General features: G+C 47.0%; 1 protein-coding gene across 2 annotated transcripts in view; it reads left to right on the top strand.

Moving 5' to 3' along the window:
• Positions 1-3,426: 3,426 nt before the first annotated feature.
• Positions 3,427-23,454, top strand: part of BCL2 (BCL2 apoptosis regulator) — a 179,223-nt gene continuing 159,195 nt past the window's right edge. The window contains exons 1-2 of one of the 2 annotated variants that reach the window (XM_086683172.1): positions 3,427-4,349; positions 4,574-5,418. In XM_086683172.1, coding sequence (XP_086539298.1) covers positions 4,852-5,418 — 567 coding nt within the window. In that variant the 5' untranslated portion in view covers positions 3,427-4,349; positions 4,574-4,851. Of the gene's footprint in view, positions 5,419-23,454 lie in introns of both variants that reach the window. The other variant, XM_025931245.2, reaches the window with a different exon arrangement.

Here is a 23,454-nt window from a genome sequence, read left to right as displayed (position 1 = left end):
TTTCCCCTCTCTTATTTTACTTCACTCTAAATGCCAAGTCATGAATTTCAAAGGGAAAACATTTGCCATGAGTAAATTTCCTGCACTTGCCTTTGCAAACCGGAAGGAAACACTGTTTGCCCACTATTACGCTCACACAACAGAAGGATTTATCTGTCTGCAGTTCGTTGCCTAGTTTCAAAGGTGGTTGCTTCATTATTCTAAACATTTTTTTGAGGTTTAGGGCCCACCATAAATTAGGTAGGTGTCTCAGTTAAAGCAAGGCTTGTTGGTTTAGATTTGGCAAAAGAGTTTTCTCGTGATGACAAGGGTGGTTTGAGAGCACATAGCTGATGAACTGGGTAAAAGACAAGGCTCTGGAGCAGTAATGAATCGGGAGCAGTATTACTGTTAGCAACTGATGCTAATTGGGAATTAGTATAATAATAATAATAATAATAATAATAATAACATAATAAATTACCAACAACTTAGGCAAACCATCTGAAGGCACATGACTCTACTTAGCATCAGAGTTCATAATATGTATGTCCATTGTATCTCAATAAAGCGGGAAACAATAACAGAGAAGACACCCGAAGTTGGAATTTAGCATTTTTGGATGGCTTGTCTGGGCCTGGAAGATGTTTGGTTTTTTCTAATTTTTTAAAAATTTAGTAGTAATATTTACAACATGCCTGTATTGAAAATTTGTATGTCCAGATCGGAATAATGTCCTTCTTGAATTTCATAAACTTTGGAAGTGTTTATACTGGCGATGGAGGAAGAGAACTTTCTGAATGATACTGATACTGTTAAACATCAACCAGTAGGTGGCGAAACCTGGCAATAAAAAGCTTTTTGTTTGGCAGACTGGTGAATAAAGAAGGAAAACACAGGCCTCTCAGACTCTTGATACAATCTCTATTCCCTGCATCTTGTTCTTTTCCCTTCCTGGTGCTACCCGACCAGAATCCAGCCAGGCGAAGCTGGCCGAAGGGTAGCCCATTGGCTCTTAAAAGTGGAAGACATCCTGCCAGGTCAAAAGCCTATAGCGCATACAGGTGAAAGGTTGTTGGAAGGTGTCAGGCACAGATCTAGGATTCAAACCCAGGACTCCTGACTCAGGCCAGGGCTCTCGCCAGTACCCAGAGACAAACAGTTAATCCACACACTTCCTACCATACTTGCCCTCACGCTTTAAGATGGAATCTAATAACCAAATCTGAATGCAGGAATGGTTTCGCTCTTTCTGTACAAAGAAAATTCAGGACAGTCCTGTGGAATATATAATCTTAGGCAAGGACTGTAATGCAGACCTGTCCTGAGAATGTCTGCTGATGGCCGAGATGCCACAGAAGGAGTAAGTCTTAGAGAAACCTGTAAAGTGAGGCTCTATGGGAGCAAAGGAGGGGAAAAAATAAGGAGACTTTTCTTCCTCTGGGAATGGGAGATCCATTTCCTTCTGGGGGGGGGGGGGCTCCTTTGCAGAAGTACAATCTCCTCTCCAGCTCTGTTGTCACATTTCCTCACTCACATGCTGGGTCTCAGAAGCACTAAGGCTTTCAATTCCTCTTAAGTAATTTTGGGGGGTTAAAGCAAGGTTCTGAGCTGATCCTTAAACTATAATGTTGTGGCATTGGTACAGGTTTCTACTATTTCCCTGAGAACATGTATCCCGGGTCAGTCTAGGCCCAGTGTCTATCTCCAGGCCAGAACCTGTCCGCCACCCCCACCCCACCCCATTGCCATGTCACAGCCATTAGGAAGGAGGAAGGAGGACCTTCCTTCATTCCTTGCCTGGATAAGTTTGTACAAGGCACCCATTCCTACATGCAAGAGCTTGGCACATTGGTTGACTGGGTATGATAAATGAAATGAAAGTAATTTGTGCTTATTTTGCTTAAGAATACGTGCTTTGATTTTAGACTAGGAATGAGACAAAATCAAGATGATGCCAGAACATGTTTGTACACATTGCAGTGCTCATTTGTCACGTTTCTATGAGCACTGTAATCCAGCGTCCCTATATACTTGTGTTTGAGCCCTGTTAGGTAAGCCGCTGTGCTTTCAGTAAACACTTTTTTTCTTGGCACTTTATTTGTCAAAGACTTTTAGAGACAGAAAATAGTTAAACATGCACAACTCGTTTGTCCTCTTGTGCCTTTTCTCCTAGGGGCTATTCATGCTGATGAATGAACGAGTGTGTGTGCTTGTGTGTACAATGTATGTGTATGTAGTGTGTGTGTGTGTGTGTGTGTGTGTGTGTGTGTGTGTGTGTGTGTGTGTAGATAACTCGAGGAGGTGCAGCCATCTAGGATTGGCTGCGGCGCGACCCCAGAAGCCTTGGGAAACCGACCCACGCTGGTGTTAGACCATGGGCCCGAAAGTCACCCTGGAGACCTCTGCAGCGTCCAGCCCCAACCGTCGGGGGCACAGGAAAAACATTTGCTTAGCCATTTTAAAGCCCCTGATATCCTTGACTGGCCCCTCGCTGGCCCGCTGGGAGCCATGTCTGGCCTTGGTCACGGACGGGGTCTCCAGGGTGTGCGTCCTACCTGCACACCTAGGAAGCGGACTTGAAAGTAAACACTCCTCCTGGGGCTTCCCTTGCCTCTCTTCACGGCTGAGGGCCCATTGCTGGGGGGCAGCAGGGGCCTGGGTCTTCTCCCTGGCAGCTGCCAAGAGCTGGTACCACGATGTGAACGTACGTACACACACACACACACAGACCACCACACACACTCGGTTGAAAGGGTCAAAGCAGTTCCCGGCCCTTACACACACCACACACGCACACACTAGGTTAAAAGGGTTGAAACGATTCCCGGCGTTTACACACAGCACACGCGCGAGCGCGCGCGCACGCGCGCGCACACACACACACACACACACACACACACACACACACACACACACACACGATTAAAAGGGTCGAAGCGATCCCCGGCGCTGGCGTCCTCGGCGCACCCACCCGGCCGCCCGCGTGCGGTCCCCCGGGCGCCCCCGGCCCCTCGCGGGCCCCCGGGCGCTTGCCGGGCCCGCCGCAGGCCCGAGGAGGCCCCGCGCACACCCACCGCGCCGCCGCCGCGCGGGAGGCCTGCGCCGCCCGCGCCACCCACCGGCCGGGCCGGGCGGGCGGAGCGGAGCGGGCCGGGCGGGCGGGGGCATCGCGGGCGCGCCCTCCCCGGCCGCGGCCCTTGCGCGCCATGTGTCCTCGGCGGGGCGCGCCGCTCCCGGCCCGGCCGCGGCTCCTTTAACCCGGGAAGGGGAGCGGGGCGGAGGGGCGGCGGGGCGGCTCCGCGGAGGGCTCTTTCTTTCTTCTTTTTTTGAATGAACCGTGTGACGTACGTACAGGAAACCGGTCGGTTAGAGAGAATGAAGTAAGAGGCCAGGCCCCCCCCCGCCCCGCGCCCGCCCCCTTCCTCCCCGCCCCCTCCCCCGCCCGCCGCGCTCCCGCCCGCCGCTCTCGGTTTCCCCGCCGAGCCGCCGCCGCCGCCGCCGCCAGCGAAGGTGCCGGGCGCCGGGCCCTCCCCGCCGGCGCGGCCGTCATCGCCCAGAGCGGGTGCGCGGCGGGAGCGCGGAGGGGGCGGCCGCCGCCAGCGCCGCCGCCGCGCAGGAGCAGGAGGAGGAGAAAGGGTGCGCAGCCCGGAGGCGGGGTGCGCCGGTGGGGTGCAGCGGAAGAGGGGGTCCAGGGGGGAGAACTTCGTAGCAGTCATCCTTTTTAGGAAAAGAGGGAAAAAATAAAACCCTCCCCCACCGCCGCCTTCTCCCCACCCCGCCGCCGCACCACACACAGCGCGGGCTTCTCGCGCTCGGCACCGGCGGGCCGGGCGCGTCCTGCCTTCATTTATCAAGCAGCTTTTCGGAAAATGCATTTGCTGGTCGGAGTTTAATCCGAAGAGGATTCCTGCCCCCGTGCCCGGCTCGTCCACCGGCCCCCCGTCCCTGTCCGTCTCCCGTGGAGGCGTGAAGCGGTCCCGCGGACAGAGATCCATGTCTGTGCCCGCGCGTGTGCGTGCGTGTGTAAATTGCCGAGAGGGGGGAAATCGCAGGACTTCTGCCAGTGCCGGACTGAAAATTGTAATTCATCTGCCGCCGCTGCCTTTTTTTCCTCGTGCTCTTGAGCTCTCCGGTCGGGATTCCTGCGGATTGACATTTCTGTGAAGGAGAAGTCTGGAATCCGACTGGAAATTCTCCTCATTTGTCCCCACCGCACCCCACCCCCGACTCCTGATTCATTTGGAAGTTTCAGAGCAGCTATACCTGGAGAGTTCTGGAGATCGACGGAATCTTTGCCTTACGCATTTGTTTTGTTTTCACAAAAAAGGAAACTTGACAGAGGATCATGCTGTCCTTAAAAAATACAAGTAAGTTCTTTGCACAGGAAATGGGTTTAATGTAACTTTCAATGGAACACCTTTGAGATTTTAACTTTAAGTGCGTTCGAGTGAGTTGAATTTCCAGGCAGTTTAATACATTCTTTTCAGCCGTGTAACTTGCAGTATATGCCCGGCTTCCACCCAGTGTTTAAAAGGAAAGTGCACCTGATTTTGACTTAGTTTTGAGTTTTTTTTTTTTTTTAACCTTTCAGCATCACAGAGGAAGCAGACTGATATTAACAATAATTAATAATAATGTGCCTCATGCAATAAAGATCCGAAAGGAATTTAAGTAAAAATTTCCTGCATCTCATGCCAAGAGGGAAACACCAGAATCAAGTGTTCCGCGTGACTGAAGACACCCCCTCATCCAAGAATGCGAAGCACATCCAATAAAATAGCTGGATTATAACTATTCTTTCGGGGCCGTGGGGCGGGAGCAGGGGCGAGAGGTGCTGTTGGTCCCCGGCTGCTTTTCCTCGGGGGCAGGATGGCGCACGCTGGGAGAACAGGGTATGATAACCGGGAGATAGTCATGAAGTACATCCACTATAAGCTGTCGCAGAGGGGCTACGAGTGGGATGCCGGGGACGCGGGCGCCGCGCCCCCGGGGGCCGCCCCCGCGCCGGGCATCTTCTCCCAGCCCGGGCGCACCCCTGCGCCCGCCAGGACCTCCCCGCCGCCGCCCCCGGTCGCCCCCGCCGCCGCCGCCGCCGCGGGCCCTGCGCTCAGCCCCGTGCCACCTGTGGTCCACCTGACCCTGCGCCAGGCCGGCGATGACTTCTCCCGTCGCTACCGCCGCGACTTCGCGGAGATGTCCAGCCAGCTGCACCTGACACCCTTTACCGCAAGGGGACGCTTTGCCACGGTGGTGGAGGAGCTCTTCAGGGATGGAGTGAACTGGGGGAGGATTGTGGCCTTCTTTGAGTTCGGTGGGGTCATGTGTGTGGAGAGCGTCAACCGAGAGATGTCGCCCCTGGTGGACAACATCGCCCTGTGGATGACTGAGTACCTGAACCGGCACCTGCACACCTGGATCCAAGACAACGGAGGCTGGGTAGGTGCATGTCCGCTTGAATGTGGGCTGGACGTTACTGATCTGAGGCTGGGAATCATGGCTGAGTGTGGGTGGGCTTTTGGGCCAAGGGCAGGCAGGCTGATGAGCCAGTGAAATAAAGTCAGATTGCCCGCCCCCGCCCTGCCCGGTAAAGAGCTCTCTCCCCGCCAACCCTACTCTTGATGATCCCTTTTGGCCAAAAGTGGTTTTTCCTCGCTTGCCATCCGTTGAGGTTTAAAGACCCAGCATTTGCAATCCGGTGGGAGCTCGGGGTAAATGGTATGCCTTCAGGGTTTCTCAAACCGGGGGCCCAAGTATCCTCGCCCCCACCCGGGAGACTACTCATGAACTAGACATCAGGTTGGGTTGGCAGTCCGCATCCTGGCCAAGTTCCCCTGGGGGTTTGTGATTTGTACTAAAATTGGAGAACCACCCAATTAGAAGAACAGACCTCACCAGAGGACTAAGGGCATGCCTTTTCTGACTCACTTGGTAAAATCTGCCCAACGAGGAAATCTGACGTAGCCCCCTTCCCTGGAAAATTTAGCTGTGTTTGTAAGGAGGTAAGCTGGCTTTCCAAAAGTCCGGGAACTTCATCCCGCGGCGTGTGTGCGGTCATTCCCACTGGGCACAGCTGAGTGTCTTCAAGAACACCGGGCTAAGGAAACCTTATCTCATCGGTGACACGGTGTGTCCTGGCCACATGTTTTTTGTTCTGTTTCCATAACCGGTGTACGATTTTAAAGTTTACTGTAATTGTAGTATTTTTACTTTTCACGGGCTAGAGTCCGCATCCTTTGGTGGTCTCCTCTCCTGAAAAAACTTGCGTCTACGATATCCATAAAAGTGTAGAGGATTTGTGTGTGTGATTCTCTGGGGGAGGGGTCCAGATCCTAAGACTGAAGAATTGTCATTGAGATCTACATCTTCTATCTAAAATTACGAATTTAGGAAAAAAGCAAAAGGAGTGATTCTTGTCTAAAAATTGTTTCGGGCTTTTTGTTTTAACTTGAAGAACGATTTATGAGAAAGGATGCAACTCCGTGCTTCCTTGTATGTAGTCTCTAGGGAGAATTAGTGATATTATTTTATAGGACCTAACAGGAGCACAAAACCTAGAAGTGACTCCAAGTGGATTCAGTTTCAAGGAGCACATTACATATTTTACTACAGTTTACAAGTGTGCTAACATGAAGGCCAAGAAAAAAGAGAAAAAGCCAAGAAAAGTCGATGGCTGACATGAAAATCTGATCCTGCTTGGTCAAAGTTGACCAGGTATTGGTGCCACTGTTGAGTGTTTAAAAGTAAAAATATCCCCATTTAGATCTCTAAAATGTGAAATGCTCCTCATGAATTGTTTTGTCGAGATCCCATGTTGTCAGATCTTTAGTAATTCTGGAAGAATTCACTAAAGGGCCAAAGAATATTTTCTTAAATGTTTGGTTGAGTAGGTGGTTTTATTTTTAACCACCATCACCAAAAAGGTACAGAGTTCCAGACTCCAAAAGGATGGTTTTAAGACCAAAGTAAAACTGATTTGACAATTCTCTTCTGTATTTTTATGAAAAAATATTTCAAAAATTTCTTTCTGGCTGAAAGGAACCCAAGGTGGTAACTGTCATCTATTAAGTAATTTAATAAATAGAAAACAGAGCCATAGACATATGTTTATGATAGAGATTAAGACATGACCTGGTCTTTGTTTTGTTGCATTGTAGTATATTAACGTCTCATACAACTGGGTTTTCATTTTAAGTGAAGGCTCACTTTTAACTCCTTTCGAAATAGAGTTTTCCTGGGAGAGCCTATCTTTGTGGTCAACAGGTATCTGAGATTGATAAACGTAGAGGCTATATTTTATGATGCCAAACCACAATGACATACCGTAGAAAGTGATAAAAAATACTTTGACAAAACCTCTTCCAGTACAAATAAATCATATAGAGGCACAAATAGCTGTTGATAAAATGCGTCGTTTTCAGGACAACATGTAGATGGATGGCTCTTTAGGAAAACAAGGGAATTTGGCAAAAAAAAAAAAAAAGGGTATATGTCAGGAAATGTAATCATAAATGGACACTTTGGAATAAAAGTGCTAGCATTTGAGAGTTATAAATGATTTACGTATCCTTTCATATTAAAATACTCTGAATACCAATGGTCAAGTTTCAGAAGAGAGCTAGTACATTCTTCTGACCTTTGACAATGACTCATGTGGTTTCTAGGCCTCAGTGGATCAGATCCTCTGTTGCACATGTAATCATGGGGGCTTGAGATTTGAAGTCCCTTTTTCTCTTTGCTGCTCTTGACACAAAATCAGTCTTCTGAGATTAAGGAAAACTGTGTGTGTTTCATGTTCCATAACTTGGAGAAAGCGTCTTGGAATGATAGGCGTCTGAGAGATAGTCCCAGAAGCCTACAAATCAAATAAAGACTAAAGAAGAAATTGAGTTAGAGTGGAGTGTGGTTTTATTCCTAAGTCCGAATACGGCACCGTGTGGCAGCAGGACAGAGGGAGCACAAGACAGCATCGGTTCTGGGAAATGTCTGAGGCTCTGCTACTCCAGGTGTGGTTCACAGACCGACAGCAGGAGCATCACCTGGGAGACCGTCAGACGTGCAGAATCTCCATTCTCACCCCACAGCTAATGAGTCTGAATTGGTGGGTTCACGTGAGATAGATAGAGGCTTTCGGGTGCACGTGAAAATGAGAGACGTTGACTATTACCTACCATTGGTTCCTGGGGACATCTTTTGGGAAAAATGATAATCTGGGGTGGATCCTACAGCGTCCGATTCCAGTGGCCTCACAGGTTTCTAGTATTGCCTAGAATGCTGAGTATTTCCCAGATGTCCACTAGTGTGATCTGATCCTTGGAAGAAATAAGTTGGAACGAAAGAGAGGAGATAATTTACCGTAAGCTCAGTCTTCTCGAGAATGTTTTTCATGGTAGCTGTGCAGTTTGTATTGGCATTATTGGTCTCAATGAAGTGACATCGCTTTTCTATTCCGATCAAAGGCAGGCGATTTAGCTCTTGATAGCTTCATTAGTTATTATTTTACCCCCTCGTATAACATAGTTTGAGTTCTATAGGTGCATTGAGTGGCCCTCAGATTGCTTCAAGGGGAGGGGGCTCTTACAGTCAAAGCGTTGAGATACGGGAAAGTTGATGGTGAGTGAAACTGGTATCTCCCTCCAGGCTGAGAAATGAGACAACATTTAGCTTCATGTCCCAGAAGAGAGTGAGGTGTGGGCTCCTAAAAGAAAGAGGGGGCTTAACAGGAGATTAGCTTCATTCTGTTGATGAGATGGTGGTGTTGTGACTTTTTCTTTTTTCTTTTTTTTTTTTTTGTCTTCTGGTCTGTGTGGTTTAGGACGACAGGAACTTACTTCTCCACATCCAGTAGAGGTTAGCTTCCTTTTTATTAGTTGGTCAGCAGACAGTTTCTGCCTTCTGTGTGCAGTCCAAATCTACCAAAACATTTGATTAATTGGAAAGCAATACCATGCTCATGCCAGTGTGCAAAATACGTGAAAAAGCATCATTTATCTAGCGGCTGAGTATCAGCTGCTTATGGCCAAGTTGGCAGCAGAATGATAGGGATTAAAAATAGTCTGAAGATGATCCAGCCTTAAATAATATTTTTAATGATGAACTTTCCTTGGGAAAGTGTGTTTCTGCCTGCGAAGAATCACATGCTTCCCGGCAATAATTTACTTTGTAGAAAAAACTACATTATCGCCCCTCGAGTTTGCAAGTCACGTGCTGTTGAGTGATTATGTTTCGGGACCTTTGTAAAATTTTATGGTTCACTTAGTTCCCTTTTCTGTTTTAGGGCTTTTGTTGCTATTTAATGTCTGTTAAAAAAACGTGGCTTTCTTTTGTGAATCTTGTTACTTTTCGCTGTGCTTTCTAGTGAGAACTGATTGATCTTTTAGCAATCCTTGATGGAGCTGATACATTTCAGATTGCTTAAATGTCATTGAGCCACACAGCACATCAGGTAACAGAAAGCCACAATTTTTTTTTTTTTAAAGCAAACTCTTAAAGTCTTGCCTTACCTCTACTTCCAGTCCTAGTCAGCTTTTTGGAGGAAGGATAAAGTCACTCGTAAGGCAGGTGTGTGGGTGCTGTGTGTATTACTAGCAGTCGCTCCCAATCAGTTCACCCCACACCCATTGCTGAGGTCAGTCATCAGGTTTTAGCAATAGCTGATCAAGGCAGTATCTTAGCACAAGTGCATTTGTGCTGGAAAAACAACACTGTCTTTGTAGTGTACAAGTAGAAAGGTTTTTCCCCCAGAGATATATTGTATTTGAAGTTCAAAGGTTCCGTTAAACCTTTTTAAGGTAATCTAATATCACCTTATTCAGGTATAGCCATAACCTCGAAAGCTGGTCACCCTTTCCCCCAGCTACATACAGGAGACCACTCAGTGAATTTACTTCACTCCGAAGCTTTTCTTTCATTCTCCTTGGTTTGATTCAAACAATATTAGCGTTTACATCTAAACAGGATTAACACTGAAAATCATCCAAGGACTAAGACAATTGTTGGACAGACATGATTGCAAGGCTTTATGTGCCTGGCCCTGGGTTGGGTTGAGGACACAGGAAAGAGAGCTTTACCTCTGCCCTGGATGACCTCACAGGCTCGTGTTGCAGGTGTCTAAGTAAACTCATAGATACACGCAGCCCTATAAACACGATCCCGGATTCTAGGATTTAGAGAGAAAAAGGAAAAAACAAACCAACATATATTATTCTGCATACACTTCAGTCATTGTCTAAAAAAGTTACTTCTAACTTTTAACAACCATATGGCTGTTCACGTGTACATTAGGATTTAAATAGGAGGAGAAATGTAGATAATTTAAAAAATACAACACAAACACTTAAGAATACTGAAAGGCGGGGGGGGGGTTCCCTTGTTAAATGTTTACCCATTAAGCACTCTTAGTACACATTAAGAAGACTTAATAAACACCTGTCTTCAGTTTTTAAAGTATTTCCTTAATTCTTTGTATGTACAAGACAATCAAGTCTTTGATTAGGGTGATTAGAATAATTTAACTTGGAGAACTGTCTTTTTCTTAAATCATCCTTGTATGCAGAAAAGTACAGGTTGATTTTGAACAGAACAGGGGCTCTTCCTTGGGGAGGGATTTTTTTTTAATAGGATTTATCGTTGAGTTAGCTAACATACCGTGTATACAGTGTGCTCTTGGCTTTGGGAGTAGATTCCCGCGATTCATCACTTCCGTACAGCGCCCAGTGCTCATCCCAACAAGTGCCCTCCTCAATGCGCATCCCCCGTTTCCCCTGTCCCCCACCCGCCATCAACCCTCAGCTTGTTCTCTGTATTCAAGAGTCTCTTACGGTTTGCCTCCCTCTCTGTTTGAAACTATTTTTTCCCCTTCTCTTCCCCCATGGTCTTCTGGTAACGTGGGGAGAGATTTTTTTTTTTTTTTTAAAAGCTTTTGTTTTCTTTTGTTTTAGGTTACGGTACTGTTTCATTTACTGAGTGGCGTCTCTTCCAAAACTCTGTTTATAGAAATCTCTAGTCCACGGTAGCATTTGTGTTCCTGAAGGGCAGGCGTCGTACTGTCTACCTGCTGGCACTCGCGGTCCTCCTTCTTTCCGGGAGACGGTCAAACTTTGGAAATTACGACAAAGCCTTTTTTCATTTTAGAAAGTATTTCTGTAGGCTACAGCTTGGTCTGATATACGCTCAACTCTACGGTGCTGACATTTCTCTGCTTTTTACTTTAACCCAGCTGTCCTTCAGTGAGAATGATGATTGAATGATCGTTTCTATCTCTCCAAAACCATTTGGGCTTTCTCGTGGGGACCCTACCCCCACCTGCCCATCATTCCGCCACCAGGAGGCCCGGGTGTAGCTCTCCCTTCCCTCCCTACAGGGTCGGCGTCGAATTCACCTGAAGAAAAGAGCATCATGCCTCAAGTAGCAGCAAGAGGGAGCGGAAAAGGGCCCTTCAGGGCTAGGAAATCGCCTCGCCTCCAGGCTTGCTGTAGCAGGACGAGGCAGAATTCTGTCAGCAGATCCGATGCTTTCCCTCCAGAGATCATGAATTCCAACCACGTGCGGGGGGGGGGGGGGGGGGGGAGATAGCATCTGCTGGCGGAGCTCTTACTTGCTCTGATCTCTGCAGTGTGAGATTAGAAGGCATATCCTCCAGCCATAGATAAGTTTTGACTAACTAAAACAGCTAAAGTAATGTATTCGAGACCTCTTCCCCAACCGCCCTCTTGAACCCGTTAGAAAGGGAATCTCCCTGCCATGCTGGGGTGACCCTTTGTAGCAACGTACGAAGCGCTGCTCGGGTGACTTTCTTGGGCGATTGACCGGATTCGCCGAGCCATTTCTCTGCGGAATGTGGACCTCTCTTACACATGACACGTAGAACATGCACTTCGCTGGGAAACCGTTGGGAAAATTTGTGTTCTCGTTCTGTTCCCTGTTTTGCCTTCCGAATTTCAGGGATAAAGCCATATTCCATTTTTAGTTAATAATCAGCTCATTGGCTCTCTGGGGCTTTGGCATAATGAGTCAGAAGCTTATGACTGACCCCACTCTCCTCTTTACTCTGCCTCCTGAAAACAACCCGAGGACCCACTGTGTCAAGTGAAGCTTTAATATTTCAAAGGAGATTTTCCATTGAGACTAATACAGCTTTCTTGTGACACTTCCAATTACTATCTCTCTGTTTTTAACTATCTCTTCTTAAGCTGTGGAAACATCGAGAGCCTGCGACTTTTAATGCTCAGAGGACCAAACAAGGGATCAGTGTCATAGGCCATTTCTCTTTGACTTTTCCCATCACCTCGTAGCTGAGAATGAAGATTTCTCCGCCTGTACGACACCACGAAGGTTGTATCTGTGGAGTCACTCTAGAATTGAATTGCGGCCAAGTGTTCCATTCAGGTGCACTCGAATTTTCCAGGCGAATGTGGGACAAATACTTAGTACTCTTAATTCACTGCCTAGTTGCTCTATATATTACCTTCTTACAATTAGAATAGGAATAAAATTAACTGCAAATTATAGCCTCAGCTTTGGAGATTGATTTTTTATCCTTTAAGGAAAGAAGAAAGGTCAGTCCATAAATGATGCCAGTTGGCACTTCTGAGTCTAAAATTTCAGGACTCCCTCCTAGTCATTCCTGTTGTGAATTCCTGCCAGTATCTCTTTCTCTCCCTCCCTCCCTCCCTCCCTCTCTCTGTCTTTCGTTTTAGGACTGAAAACTTTTGGAGGTGGCTTTGAGTTTTTTTCATAACAAAATTACAAGGCAAGTGAGGCAGGGCCACTTACTAAATATTAAAGTGACAGTGCAAGAAGAAAATGGCGTGACAAAGTCTTCTCAAGGAAAATGAGCAATTGTTTACAAAGCTGAACTCACAAAGGGCAGAGAGAGAAATGGAAAGAGATAACTGGACTCGAGACGTCAAAGCAGACAGGAATGTGTGAGGCGTAATTGGGGAATAGTGGGAATAGTAAAGAGTCTGGCTTGGTTGGGGCGTAGAGATCGCTCATGCGATATGACTGGGCCCCAAGCTGAGAGGGTTGTATTTAACTTGGTAGAAAGTTACATCGAAACGGTTATGGAAAGGATATCGAAACGGTTCTGAGGCAAGGCGGGATGTGTGGGCTTGTGGGAGATTGCTGGACACTGGGCGACCAGATAGGAGGTTTGAACCATGGTGGCAGAGTGGGGAATGGAAAAGATGGGGGGCAGATATGGGGGAAAGGCCTGACAACAGATTGAAGAAGCCAAGGACTCTGGTCTGAAACCCAGCTGGTTCAAAAAATGATACTGTCCTCAAGAGAGAGAGGACAGTCGCTGTTTGGTGGGATAAAGGGGATGAAGTTAATTTTGGACATTTTGAGTTTCCAACATGGGTGTCCAGCGCACGTGGAAATGCCCAACAGCAGTTGGCCTTAACGATCTGGAGCTCAAGAGAGAATCTGGGGCAAGAATACAATATGCCTTTCCCCCCACACCATGTAGATTTCCCATTTCCTTCCTTCATTTCCAAAAGTGGTCCTAACTGCCCACGCTGAATGCATACCTCTTTTCTCCAGAAGTCCTCCATAGACCTCTGTGGATTGGATGAAGGTGGTTAATTTGGGAGTTCTGCTGTTCAAAGCTCGGCTTCCCACTCCCAGTTTGCCTCCTGAAAAAACAATTCAACTGGAGTCAAATTCGTGTTGTTCCAGTATCTTAATAATGACCACCATTTGTGGAGGTCTTCTAAAATCAAAGTGTTCTCCTCCACTTCCTCACTTAATGAAATATTTCTCTTATTATATTTATCCTCTACCCAGCAGAGTAGGTACCAGGCACACACAGTAATTGTGTATTGAATGAATGAATGAATAAAAGATTATGTGAGAGGGACTTTGATCATCTAACTCATCCTAACCAACTAATGTTCTCCTACTCCCCTTGCTGTGGAGTGTGTGTGTGTGTGTGTGTGTGTGTGTGTGTGTGTGTGTGTTCCAAATGTCCCATTTCACAGATCTGTTAATACCTAATAGAAATGAAAAAAGAAAAACACCCATTAAGTGTTTTGATTTCATCCATGCCTCATCATGGAATTGAAAAAGGATGTCATTCATGCCTGAAGAGAGGTCTAGATTTTGCTTTATATTAGATGTTCAACTTTCATAAAAGTCCCTAATGCTCATTCTAGACACTAGGCCATTGGTTGTCCCATTGTGTCTGTTTGTATAAAGAATGCACACAGTCCGTATAGATGTGCTTAGCTGCTCTCCGTCCCATGGCTCAAATCTCAAGCCCAGTGGAAGTCTTGATGCCTGATATGATTCATGACCTTATCATTAAAGAAATCAGGGCTTGTCCAGGGTTCTCACAGTGGGAACAAGGTGGTTTTTCCCTTCCGATTAGTGGTGTAGCTCCAATATAAAAGAATTACAGCTTAAAAGTCATCAGGGTAAATGGTCCCCTAGTTCTCCCGCAAACACAAGCAGCCGATCGAGGGTGGAAGTCAGTAGGGTTCAGTGATCCCAGAGGTGGGACCACCTAAGATTTTATTTCTCCGGACGCTGACCTGCGAGGAGACCACCGGGGGGGTGTCCTGGAGAGAACCGCCCGGAGCTTTGGGCTGAATCCTCGGTACTGCCTGAAGCAAGAATCACAGCCCGTCTGTGGTCTTAAGAACTGGTGGAATTTGTATTTTAAGACGCCTCATCCCTTGGCATGAAGCAAACTCAAAATGTTATTGCCCATCATTTGTCATCTGTTTGAGAACGATTGTGTGATTTGTTTACTTGTAATGAAGCTTGACCATACTTCTCCAGGGGCTTTTTAAAAAGAGGGATGTGTCAGCTTGCAGATTTGTCCCCATGAATGAAACCACAAGCAAATTCTCTTCTCTCTCCCACCCTCCCTCTCATTTCTTCAGTGACCATCTGTGCGTTATGTTGCCATTGCCAGACCCTCTTCAAGTGGCTTATCTGTGAGTGAATTCAGAAACTTCAAATTATAAAGGACACCCAGATAATTGGCCTGTTCTCCAAAGTATCCGTCCCCTGTGTTGCTGCCAGATTCCTTCTTAATGAATACATCCAGTGACAGTGGGATTCTCGAGCCGGTCCGTATCCGTGAGAAAATGAGCTTCCCTGCTTTGTAACAGCTTGTGGCTCCGGGGGGAAAAAAAATGGCAGCCATTGCACAAAGTTTCCTTTGAATGTAGTTTTCTTTCCCATAAATGATACTTTGAGAATACACTTAAGGGGTTATTAGTTTTCTATTTCATGCTTGGCCTGTGTGTGAGAATAACACAAGCTGTCGCTGCAAATCAGTAGCTAAACACGCTTTGTCTGGTTAATGTGAGCATTTAATATTTGGCTCAATTAAAAATTAACTGATTAAAGCGCATGTCAAATGGAAATTGAAAATACCTTTGTAAGGAATATTGAAAGGGTGTGACCGATGAGGAAATTCGTGGTTTTAAAATGTGGAGACTTTGGGGGCGCCTGGGTGGCTCAGTCGGTTAAGCATCTGACTTCGGCTCAGGTCGTGATCTCGCGGTCCGTGGGGTCGAGCCCCGCGTCGGGCTCTGTGCTGACTGCTCGGAGCCTGGAGCCTGCTTCGGATTCTGTGTCTCCTTCTCTCTCTGTCCCTTCTCCTTTTTGTTCTCTCTCTCTCTTTTCTCTCAGAAACGGGTAGATGAACATTTTTTTTTGAAAAAATGTGGAGACCTTGGGGAAATGTAATGTGAGTTGAGACGCCTGACTCTTCCTCCAGGCCTCTCTACCTGTTGGGCTCGGCCTGATACTGAAGGATGTCCCCCGTTTTGTTATGAAGGACCCAGCTGCACCTCTGTGTTTTCTAGGGAATAACTGTGCCGTTTTGTTTTGTTTTGTGCTGAATCATACGATGAAAGCAGACAGAATAGGAGATCGGTTATTCATTAGTCCCACGCGTTTTTGTTTTTTTTTTAATTGAGCACATGCTGTAGGCTAGGCCCTGGGGATGTGGGAGGTGGGCACCAGATAGACCCGGCTCACAGTCTGCGGCGTGGAGAGAAGAAAGGCAACCACAGGAGGGGCACGGACTGGAGTCAGGGGAGTCTTCCCAGGAAAGGGGGCTGAAGCCTGAAGGATGAGTGAGACGTAACCTAGAGACGTGGGCAGGAGGAGCCACGTGTGGCCAGCAGACAGAAGGTGTAGAACAAAGGCCAGAGGCCTGAGAGCTGGTGAGCTGCGGGAACCGAGGAGTCCAGCCTGGCTGGAGAGAGGAGAGCAAGTGGACAGATCAGAAAGGTGACACGGGAGATGTGCCACCGTGGAGGGGTTTATTCTGGAAAGAGCCTGCCGTTAATGAGACTGGGGAAAGATTAGGGACAGGGAGGAGGCTAGCTCAGTAATTGGGCAAGAGACCGTGTGCCTGACCTAGAGGAGCAATAGTGGCGACAGTAAGAAATTGAGAGCGCTGAGCAATGGTCAGGACTCGAACGGAGAGATTTTTGGGAAGATGTAGTGATGGACTGAATGCTTCAGAACCTGGCTCATTTCTTCTTCAGGGACAGTGCTCTTTTTCCATAATCATTTCGAAAAGAGTACGGTCCTTTTTATAGTCATATATATATATATATATATATATATATACACACACACACACACATATATATACATAAAATATATACATAAAATATGTACATAAAATATATACATATAAATATACGTATACATATATACATAAAAAATACATATATATATGGTCTATAAAAAGGACCATACATATATATGTATTTTTTTTTCTTATTTCCCATTCTTTTAAATTAACACCGCCTGGTTGAAAATGTCATTTTGTTAGAATTCATGCGGTAATCATTAACAACCAACAGACGTGTGCTTGAGGAAGGAATTCAGTCACACAAGGCAGTTCTCGTAGAAATTTCCTCCACGTGAAAACATGGCAACAGTGGGACCTCACCCGGACAGAGGATGTTTGAAAGTTTCAAAGGAGCTCCGTGTCTGGTGGCCCACGTGGTCTTTTTGACAACCCCAGGCATGGCAGATACCATACTCTCTCTTCTCTTCTGCCTGGCTCTTCCCACACCCTGTTTGTCCCGTGTTTATTCCCGTGCGAAGAGAGAACTGCCGGGCACTGCTGCTGGACAGCCAGCAAGCGCAGGGGAACTGGAATTTATCCCCAGACTCGGAGCCCAGCGAAGCTTCCTCGACCCCGGGCTGCTTCTCAGGGTCCGTTTTCGCACGGACACCAGACTCCTCCACAGAAACGTAACCAAGTATATGCAGTTTTGGTAAATCGTATCCTCTCCTGCTTTTCATCTCAAAAACCGTCAGGATAACTCACATGTGGTCTTTTAGGGTATTTCCTCTCCTTCGATTTAGCTTTTGAAGGGTGTTTCATGCTGATGGCGGGGAGGGGGGGGTGGGCATCGAACCTCTTGCCATGTGATGCCCACACGTTTGCTCAAGACCCCACGGCTGTGCTTGTGAGCTGGGCGGGCTTGAGCGTGTAACTCCTCTAGGGAGACAGTAGCATGAGGGACGGGAGAGTTCTCTAAACTCCGCGAGGGTTCTGGAAGACAGCAGGGCAGGTGGGATTATAGGTGCTCATCTTGACTGGCGTCTCAGTAGCAATCCACGTTTTTATTTCTTTTTAAAAGTTTCTCTTCGGGTAAGCAACAGAAACTTGAGGACCCGGGTGCTTCTTGAATTTAAAAAATGGTGGAGGCTTCATCCGTAGGATTCCCATAGTGTCTAAAGGGCATGTGGCTGTGTTCGTTCAACCTCATTTATTCAACACCCACGGAGAAGAGCACGGAGGCTGTCACAGAAAGCGTGGCAGTCCAGAACCGTCTCTCATACCTCTCATGGACCCAACATGGTGGGGAAGTTAGAATAGTAAATCTGCAAATGATTAACAATATAAGGACTACAATGTAACCGAAATGGGACAAAATGATACAGCGGTGTCGATGGGGCTTACTGACTCTTGCGTGCTCTTCTGAGGGTGGTCTAGTCATATTGCACATTAGACAGAGGAGAGCAAATGGCTTTTGTTTTTAAAGCTTAACAGCTGAAAACATAATGCTCTACCTTAAAATTAATGTGTATATTAGTATAATACAGCCTGTATGTCAGTTTAAGATGGGTTACCATACACAATATAGAACTAAAGATGACTTCCATTTTTGGCTAAAATGTTTGGACCATTTTTCCCCCTTACCCCTTCTGATCTTTTCATTTTCCCCATTTCCTTTTAGTTTCACATTGGCCAATGGCCCCAGTCACTGAAAGTCAGGAGGAAGCATGGAATTTAGTGAACCCCAACATGTGCCAGACTCTGGGCTTACTGCTTCTATGAATAGGAGATGATCTAACCCTCACAACCTCTTCTCAGGGTAGGAAGTAGAATTATAGATTGAGGAATCAAAGGTTCTGTTTAATCAAGGAATTTTGCCTCTTAAGAGACAAAACCAGATTCTTTTTTAGGCACTCTAAGTAGTAATGGATGTCCTCTAAAACTTAAAGAATTTTTTTTAAATGTAAAACAGAGCCCTATTAAAAAGTAACAATTTGATGCATGTGACTTTTTCATTTCTTTTGTGTTTCCTTGGGAAGCCAATTAGTCATCTTTATTTTAGTAACTAGGAGGTGAAATCTTCCATAAAGGGGACTTTTAAAAGTTCTTTCATAGCTGGAAAAAAAAAAAGAGAGAGAGAAACATTTTGTTTCTGTCTCTCTTCTCTTTGGCTCCAACAGTCTGTGTAAATAGCCTTTGAAAAACAAGTAGTAATCGCTGTTTCGTAGGAAGATCAGACACCTAATTCAGAAGCCGTCCCAGGGGTCTGCATGTGTTTGTTGGAATGACAGATCCATGGTGCTTTCCTGGTTCCAGAGAAATGACCTCACTGTCCAATTGTAACCTGCCTGATGCCGTAATCAAAAGGTGGGGGAAAGTCTGCGGTTTTACCTCTGGTGTGATCCTCAGCCCTTCGCTGTCTTATTTTAGGCATGACCTTAGTGTTTTTTTCCAGAGTCCAGAGGTGAAATGACATGTTACTCAAGCTTACAAGAGGATGATGTATCTTTTTTTATGTATATATTTAGCTGTAAATTTTATTCTACTCATAAACAAATCCACTTTCAGCAACCACGGTGTATCAAGGGAGAGTTATTTCCATCCCTTGGTTTAATTTGGATACATTTGACCTAGAACAGCACAGTGTTTCCACAATAACATTTGAACAGGATGCCGCAGTGCTGGTTTGCAGGGCTCAGGGAGTGTCAGCATGGGCCAGGAAACTACTTTCTTAAAAGAAACTTAAACACTAAGTTCTGACAAGATAGGAAACTCTTACTAGGCTCCTTAGTAAACCTATCTCTTTCTTTTTCTTGCTTTTTCATTAATTTACATATCTCTTGGTGTTATTAAACAGTAAGATTGAATATTTAACGTAAGTTCATGTGCTGAATAAGTAAGTCTGATTCAGAAGGAAAAAAAAACTGTTTTAAGGGGTTTGTTTACGAAAGCATATGTAAATAAAAAACTAGGGGCGCCTGGGTGCCTCAGTCGGTTGAGCGTCCGTCTTCGGCTCGGGTCATGATCTCACAGTTTGTGAGTTCGAGCCCCGCGTCGGGCTCTGTGCTGACAGCTCAGAGCCTGGAGCCTGTTTTGGATTCTGTGTCTCCCCCTCTCTCTGCCCCTCCCCTGCTCGTTCTCTGTCGCTTTCTCTCTCAAGAATAAATAAATAAAAATTAAAAAACTAAATTAAACATTTTTTCCCAGGCACAACATGTTACAATATTTAGAGTGGAATTTCTTGGTATTTCATAAGGAAGCACAGAAAGGAAGGGAAATTATCATTCAGGCAGAGGGACAATAGTAACCTGTCATTAATTGAGACAGAGTTCAAAACCAGGCTTCCGAAACCCTGGGGTCTGTGTCACTAGAACTGAACAAGCCACGGGCTCTTTCCTCTGTCTCCTGTGGACTAGACTGCTTTAAAAATGTGGGTCCAGGGGCTCCTTAGTGGCTCAGTCGGTTAAATGTTGGACTTCAGCTCAGGTCACGATCTTGTGGTTTGTGAGTTCGAGCCCCGTGTCGGATTCTGTGCTGACAGCTCAGAGCCTGGAGCCTGCTTCCGATTCTGTGCCTCCCTCTCTCTCTGTCCCTTCCCCACTCACCCTCTGTGTGTGTCTCTCTCAAAAATACATAAATATTAAAAAAATTTTTTTAAATAAATAAAAATGTGCTTCCAACAGAATCTAAAATGTTTAATTTATAAGCTATAACCCAACACTATAATATTTAAAAGCCTGCTTAATGTATCTTTACAAATCCTTAAAATCCCAATGACTTGAGATAATTAGATTCTTTGTTCTTTAATGGCTTTCTATGTGACCTCCTAGCGGTAGGGCCTGATCTCAGGACAAGGGAAAGGTAAATTTGGATTCCGTGCCCAGGACGGGCTCCCTAGTTTCCAGGGTGAAGAGAAGAAAACTCTGCCCTTTCTCTGCCTCCGTTTTCTACCCGGGATTATTTGTGATGTCTACGTGGAAATGCAGAGCATTCGTTTGTCCCCAGGACTGTGATTGGTGAATGAAAGGCCTTTATGACTGCAAAGTCCATTAACACCCTGTTTAGCAATTAGGATGATTCTAAACACAACTAAGAACTAGGAAGGAATTTCATCCCCTGCTATGCAGAAGGGTAACACAAAGGTTACACGCCAAAGGTCACACCCATTATTCATAAGAGCTTGGCCATCATTCTTAACAGATTTGTGTGTGTGTGTGTGTGTGTGTATGGAGAAAAAGAGACAAATGTACATAACCTAAAGGGTACCATTGTAACCATCCCTTTAAGCATAGTTAGTGGCATCGAGTACATTCGCAGCGTGGTACAACCCTCCCCACCGTCTATCTCCAGAACCATCTATCTCCCAAACTGAAACTCTGTATCCATTAAGCACAAAGCCCCCGTTCCCTCCCCCCACTCCCCCACCGCAGCCCCTGCTAACTACTAGCCTGCTGTCTCTAGAATGTGACTACTCTAGGTACCGCGTACGAGGGGATCGCGCTGTGTTTGTCCTTCTGCCCCTGGCACCTCTCGCTTAACGTCATGGTTTCAAGGTCCATCCGTGCTGGAGCGGGTGTCACAATCTCATTTCTAATTTTTAAGGCTAAATAATTTCCCACTCCCATTTTCCTTTAAATACACGTCCTCACAAGATGGGTTCTTTTGTTTCCAGCCAATAGAAATGGCACCTGCGGCCGGTTAGTACTGAGTGGTCATCGGAGCCTGCAAGTTATTCCAAGAGTCTGACGGTCAGGGAGAAGACAACCGTGCTGTGAAACCCAGCTCAGGAACCACAGACACAGCCTCGGTGCGGGGCAGGCGGTCGTGAAGATCTCAGCAGCCCTTGAAGTTCTCTCTGGGCTGTGGCACAGGCTCACTTATTCCTAATGATGCTGCTGGGTCATCAAGACAGGGTCCCTTTCCATAGGGAGAGGCGAAGAGTTCAGGGGAAGCGGGTGGTCCCTATCTGAAATGACTCCATTCCAAATGGTTAAAATTCTTGAAAAGTGTAGGCTTCAGTCAGCTGAAAAATCCACCTCTGTGAAATGACTCATTCCAGAACGTGGCGAAAGAGAGGGGGCACGGCAGGGGCGGTGTGACAAAGGTTGCACAGGCTGAGCGCCCTCAAAGGGCATGTGCTTCCCTGCGTGTCCCTTGCCTCCCACCTCGCTTTTTAGAGCGGAGAATCGAGAGGAGCTTGACCTAAGTCGATACGGGGATTGGTAGTTCTGGGGGAGTTTCTGCCGTCCGGCTGTGTCTAAATGATCCTCGCTCTGCCTGAGTGACATTGTCCACATATTAAGCGTCGCTGGCCACCCCGCTGCGGGACACGGAGGGGCTCGTGTGCGGAGCCTTCTCGCAACGCCTGAACCCTGAGCATCTGCCTGGTGACTTCAGTTTGGAGGCTCTGGCCCGTGACATGTGGTCATCCGCTCATTCACCATTCTCAGTGCCTTCGAGGATTCTCCGTGCCATCTCTGGCCTCGTGGAGGGCAGTCTCCCCCGGGGCAGCTGACGCGTGAACAGAAAGATCTCCTCCCCTTGCGTTTTTCCTGAGAAAGTCAGGGAGGGCTTCCCGGAGGGGGTGCCATTTGGCCTGAATCTGGAAGGATAATTGAGAGCCTGCCTTGTGGGGAATGGGAAAGGGCACCGCGTGCAAATAAACAGAGTGATGAGAAGGGTCTAACGAGCTTGGGGATGGTACAGAAGTGAGCATGACCAGAATAGACGGGTTGTGGGGGTGGAAGGCAAGGAGAGGAGGCTGGAGGTATAGCCGAGGCCGATTCACTAGGGCCTGAGTGTCCCCTGCACCCCGTGAGCAGTTTAGACTTGATCTTTCATGCAGTGGAGAGCCAGTGAAGGTTTCTAGCAGGATCGTGAGTTGTGATGGTGGTGGAGGGGGCAGGAGGGAGGCCAGGTGGGAAGATGGGGCAGGTGTCCATCTTGCGATGGGGCCGAGCGCCTGCCCCTTCTTCCCCCTGGGATAGGACAACCGTGAAAGACATTTCAAAGGTAGAATCTGAGAATATGGATACAATTTGACCACCACGGAATACTCTGGGCTTAGCGCAGGGAAAGCACATGGTAGGTGCCCAGTAAACATTGGCTGAACTGAACGAATGGACAGCTGGCCGTGTGATGTCGCAGGCAGCGCTGGCCGCGTTAGGGGGACAGCCCAGCCATATCACGATGAAGCGTCCGTTTGTGGGGTGTCTACTCTGTGCCAGATACTTTCTAAATCCTATCTGCACGAACGCGTTTCTTTCTTAGGACAGTCCAGAGAGGTCGGTGTGGTTTTATCCCTGGAGATGAGGACACGGGGGCTTGGAGAGGCGACTAACTCGGCCACTTCTGGGGTTGAGCTGGGATTTGAACTCAGGCAGCCGCAGAGCACTCTGTGCCCTTAATCACAGCACTGTGGCCTCTCCTCCTCTGGAGTTTCCTGGAAGCTGCTTGTGTCAAGGCCCCAGGAGTGATGAGTGGGCAAACGTAAGCAGCGGCAGGATGTAGAGAAGCCTGTTTAGGAAACCATTTATCTCACGTAGACATACCATCTGAGATGACCTTAGTAGAAATAACAATGCAATAATAACAGCACCACAGTCTTCCCTGGCATAAGAAACCAGCTTTGTAATGAAAATGGAATTTCTCTGGGAAATAGTCCTAGAAAGAGATAGGCGGCTGAGATAAAATAACAAAATGTAAACGCGTACCAAATTGTTTGCTGTGCGATTCCCCCTGGCACGTTCGCCCTCTCTGTTGTGTCCTTTACTTCGCTCACTTGCTGCCTGAAGATCTGTGGCCCCCTGCCCCTCGCCCCTGTCCCCGCCCCCCCCCCCGTGCCCCACCCCTCCCCTCCCTCCCCCATCCAAAGGAAGAGAAAGGAGACCGTGCACCCAAAGGCAGTCGCTCCCCACCTTGAGTTTACCCTC

This window comes from Puma concolor, chromosome D3, assembly GCF_028749965.1.
Source record: "Puma concolor isolate L17-30 chromosome D3, mPumCon1.1.hap2, whole genome shotgun sequence".
NCBI lineage: Eukaryota > Metazoa > Chordata > Mammalia > Carnivora > Felidae > Puma > Puma concolor.
The sequence above is the reverse complement of the archived record's forward strand: the minus strand, read 5'-3'. Positions and strand labels throughout refer to the sequence as shown.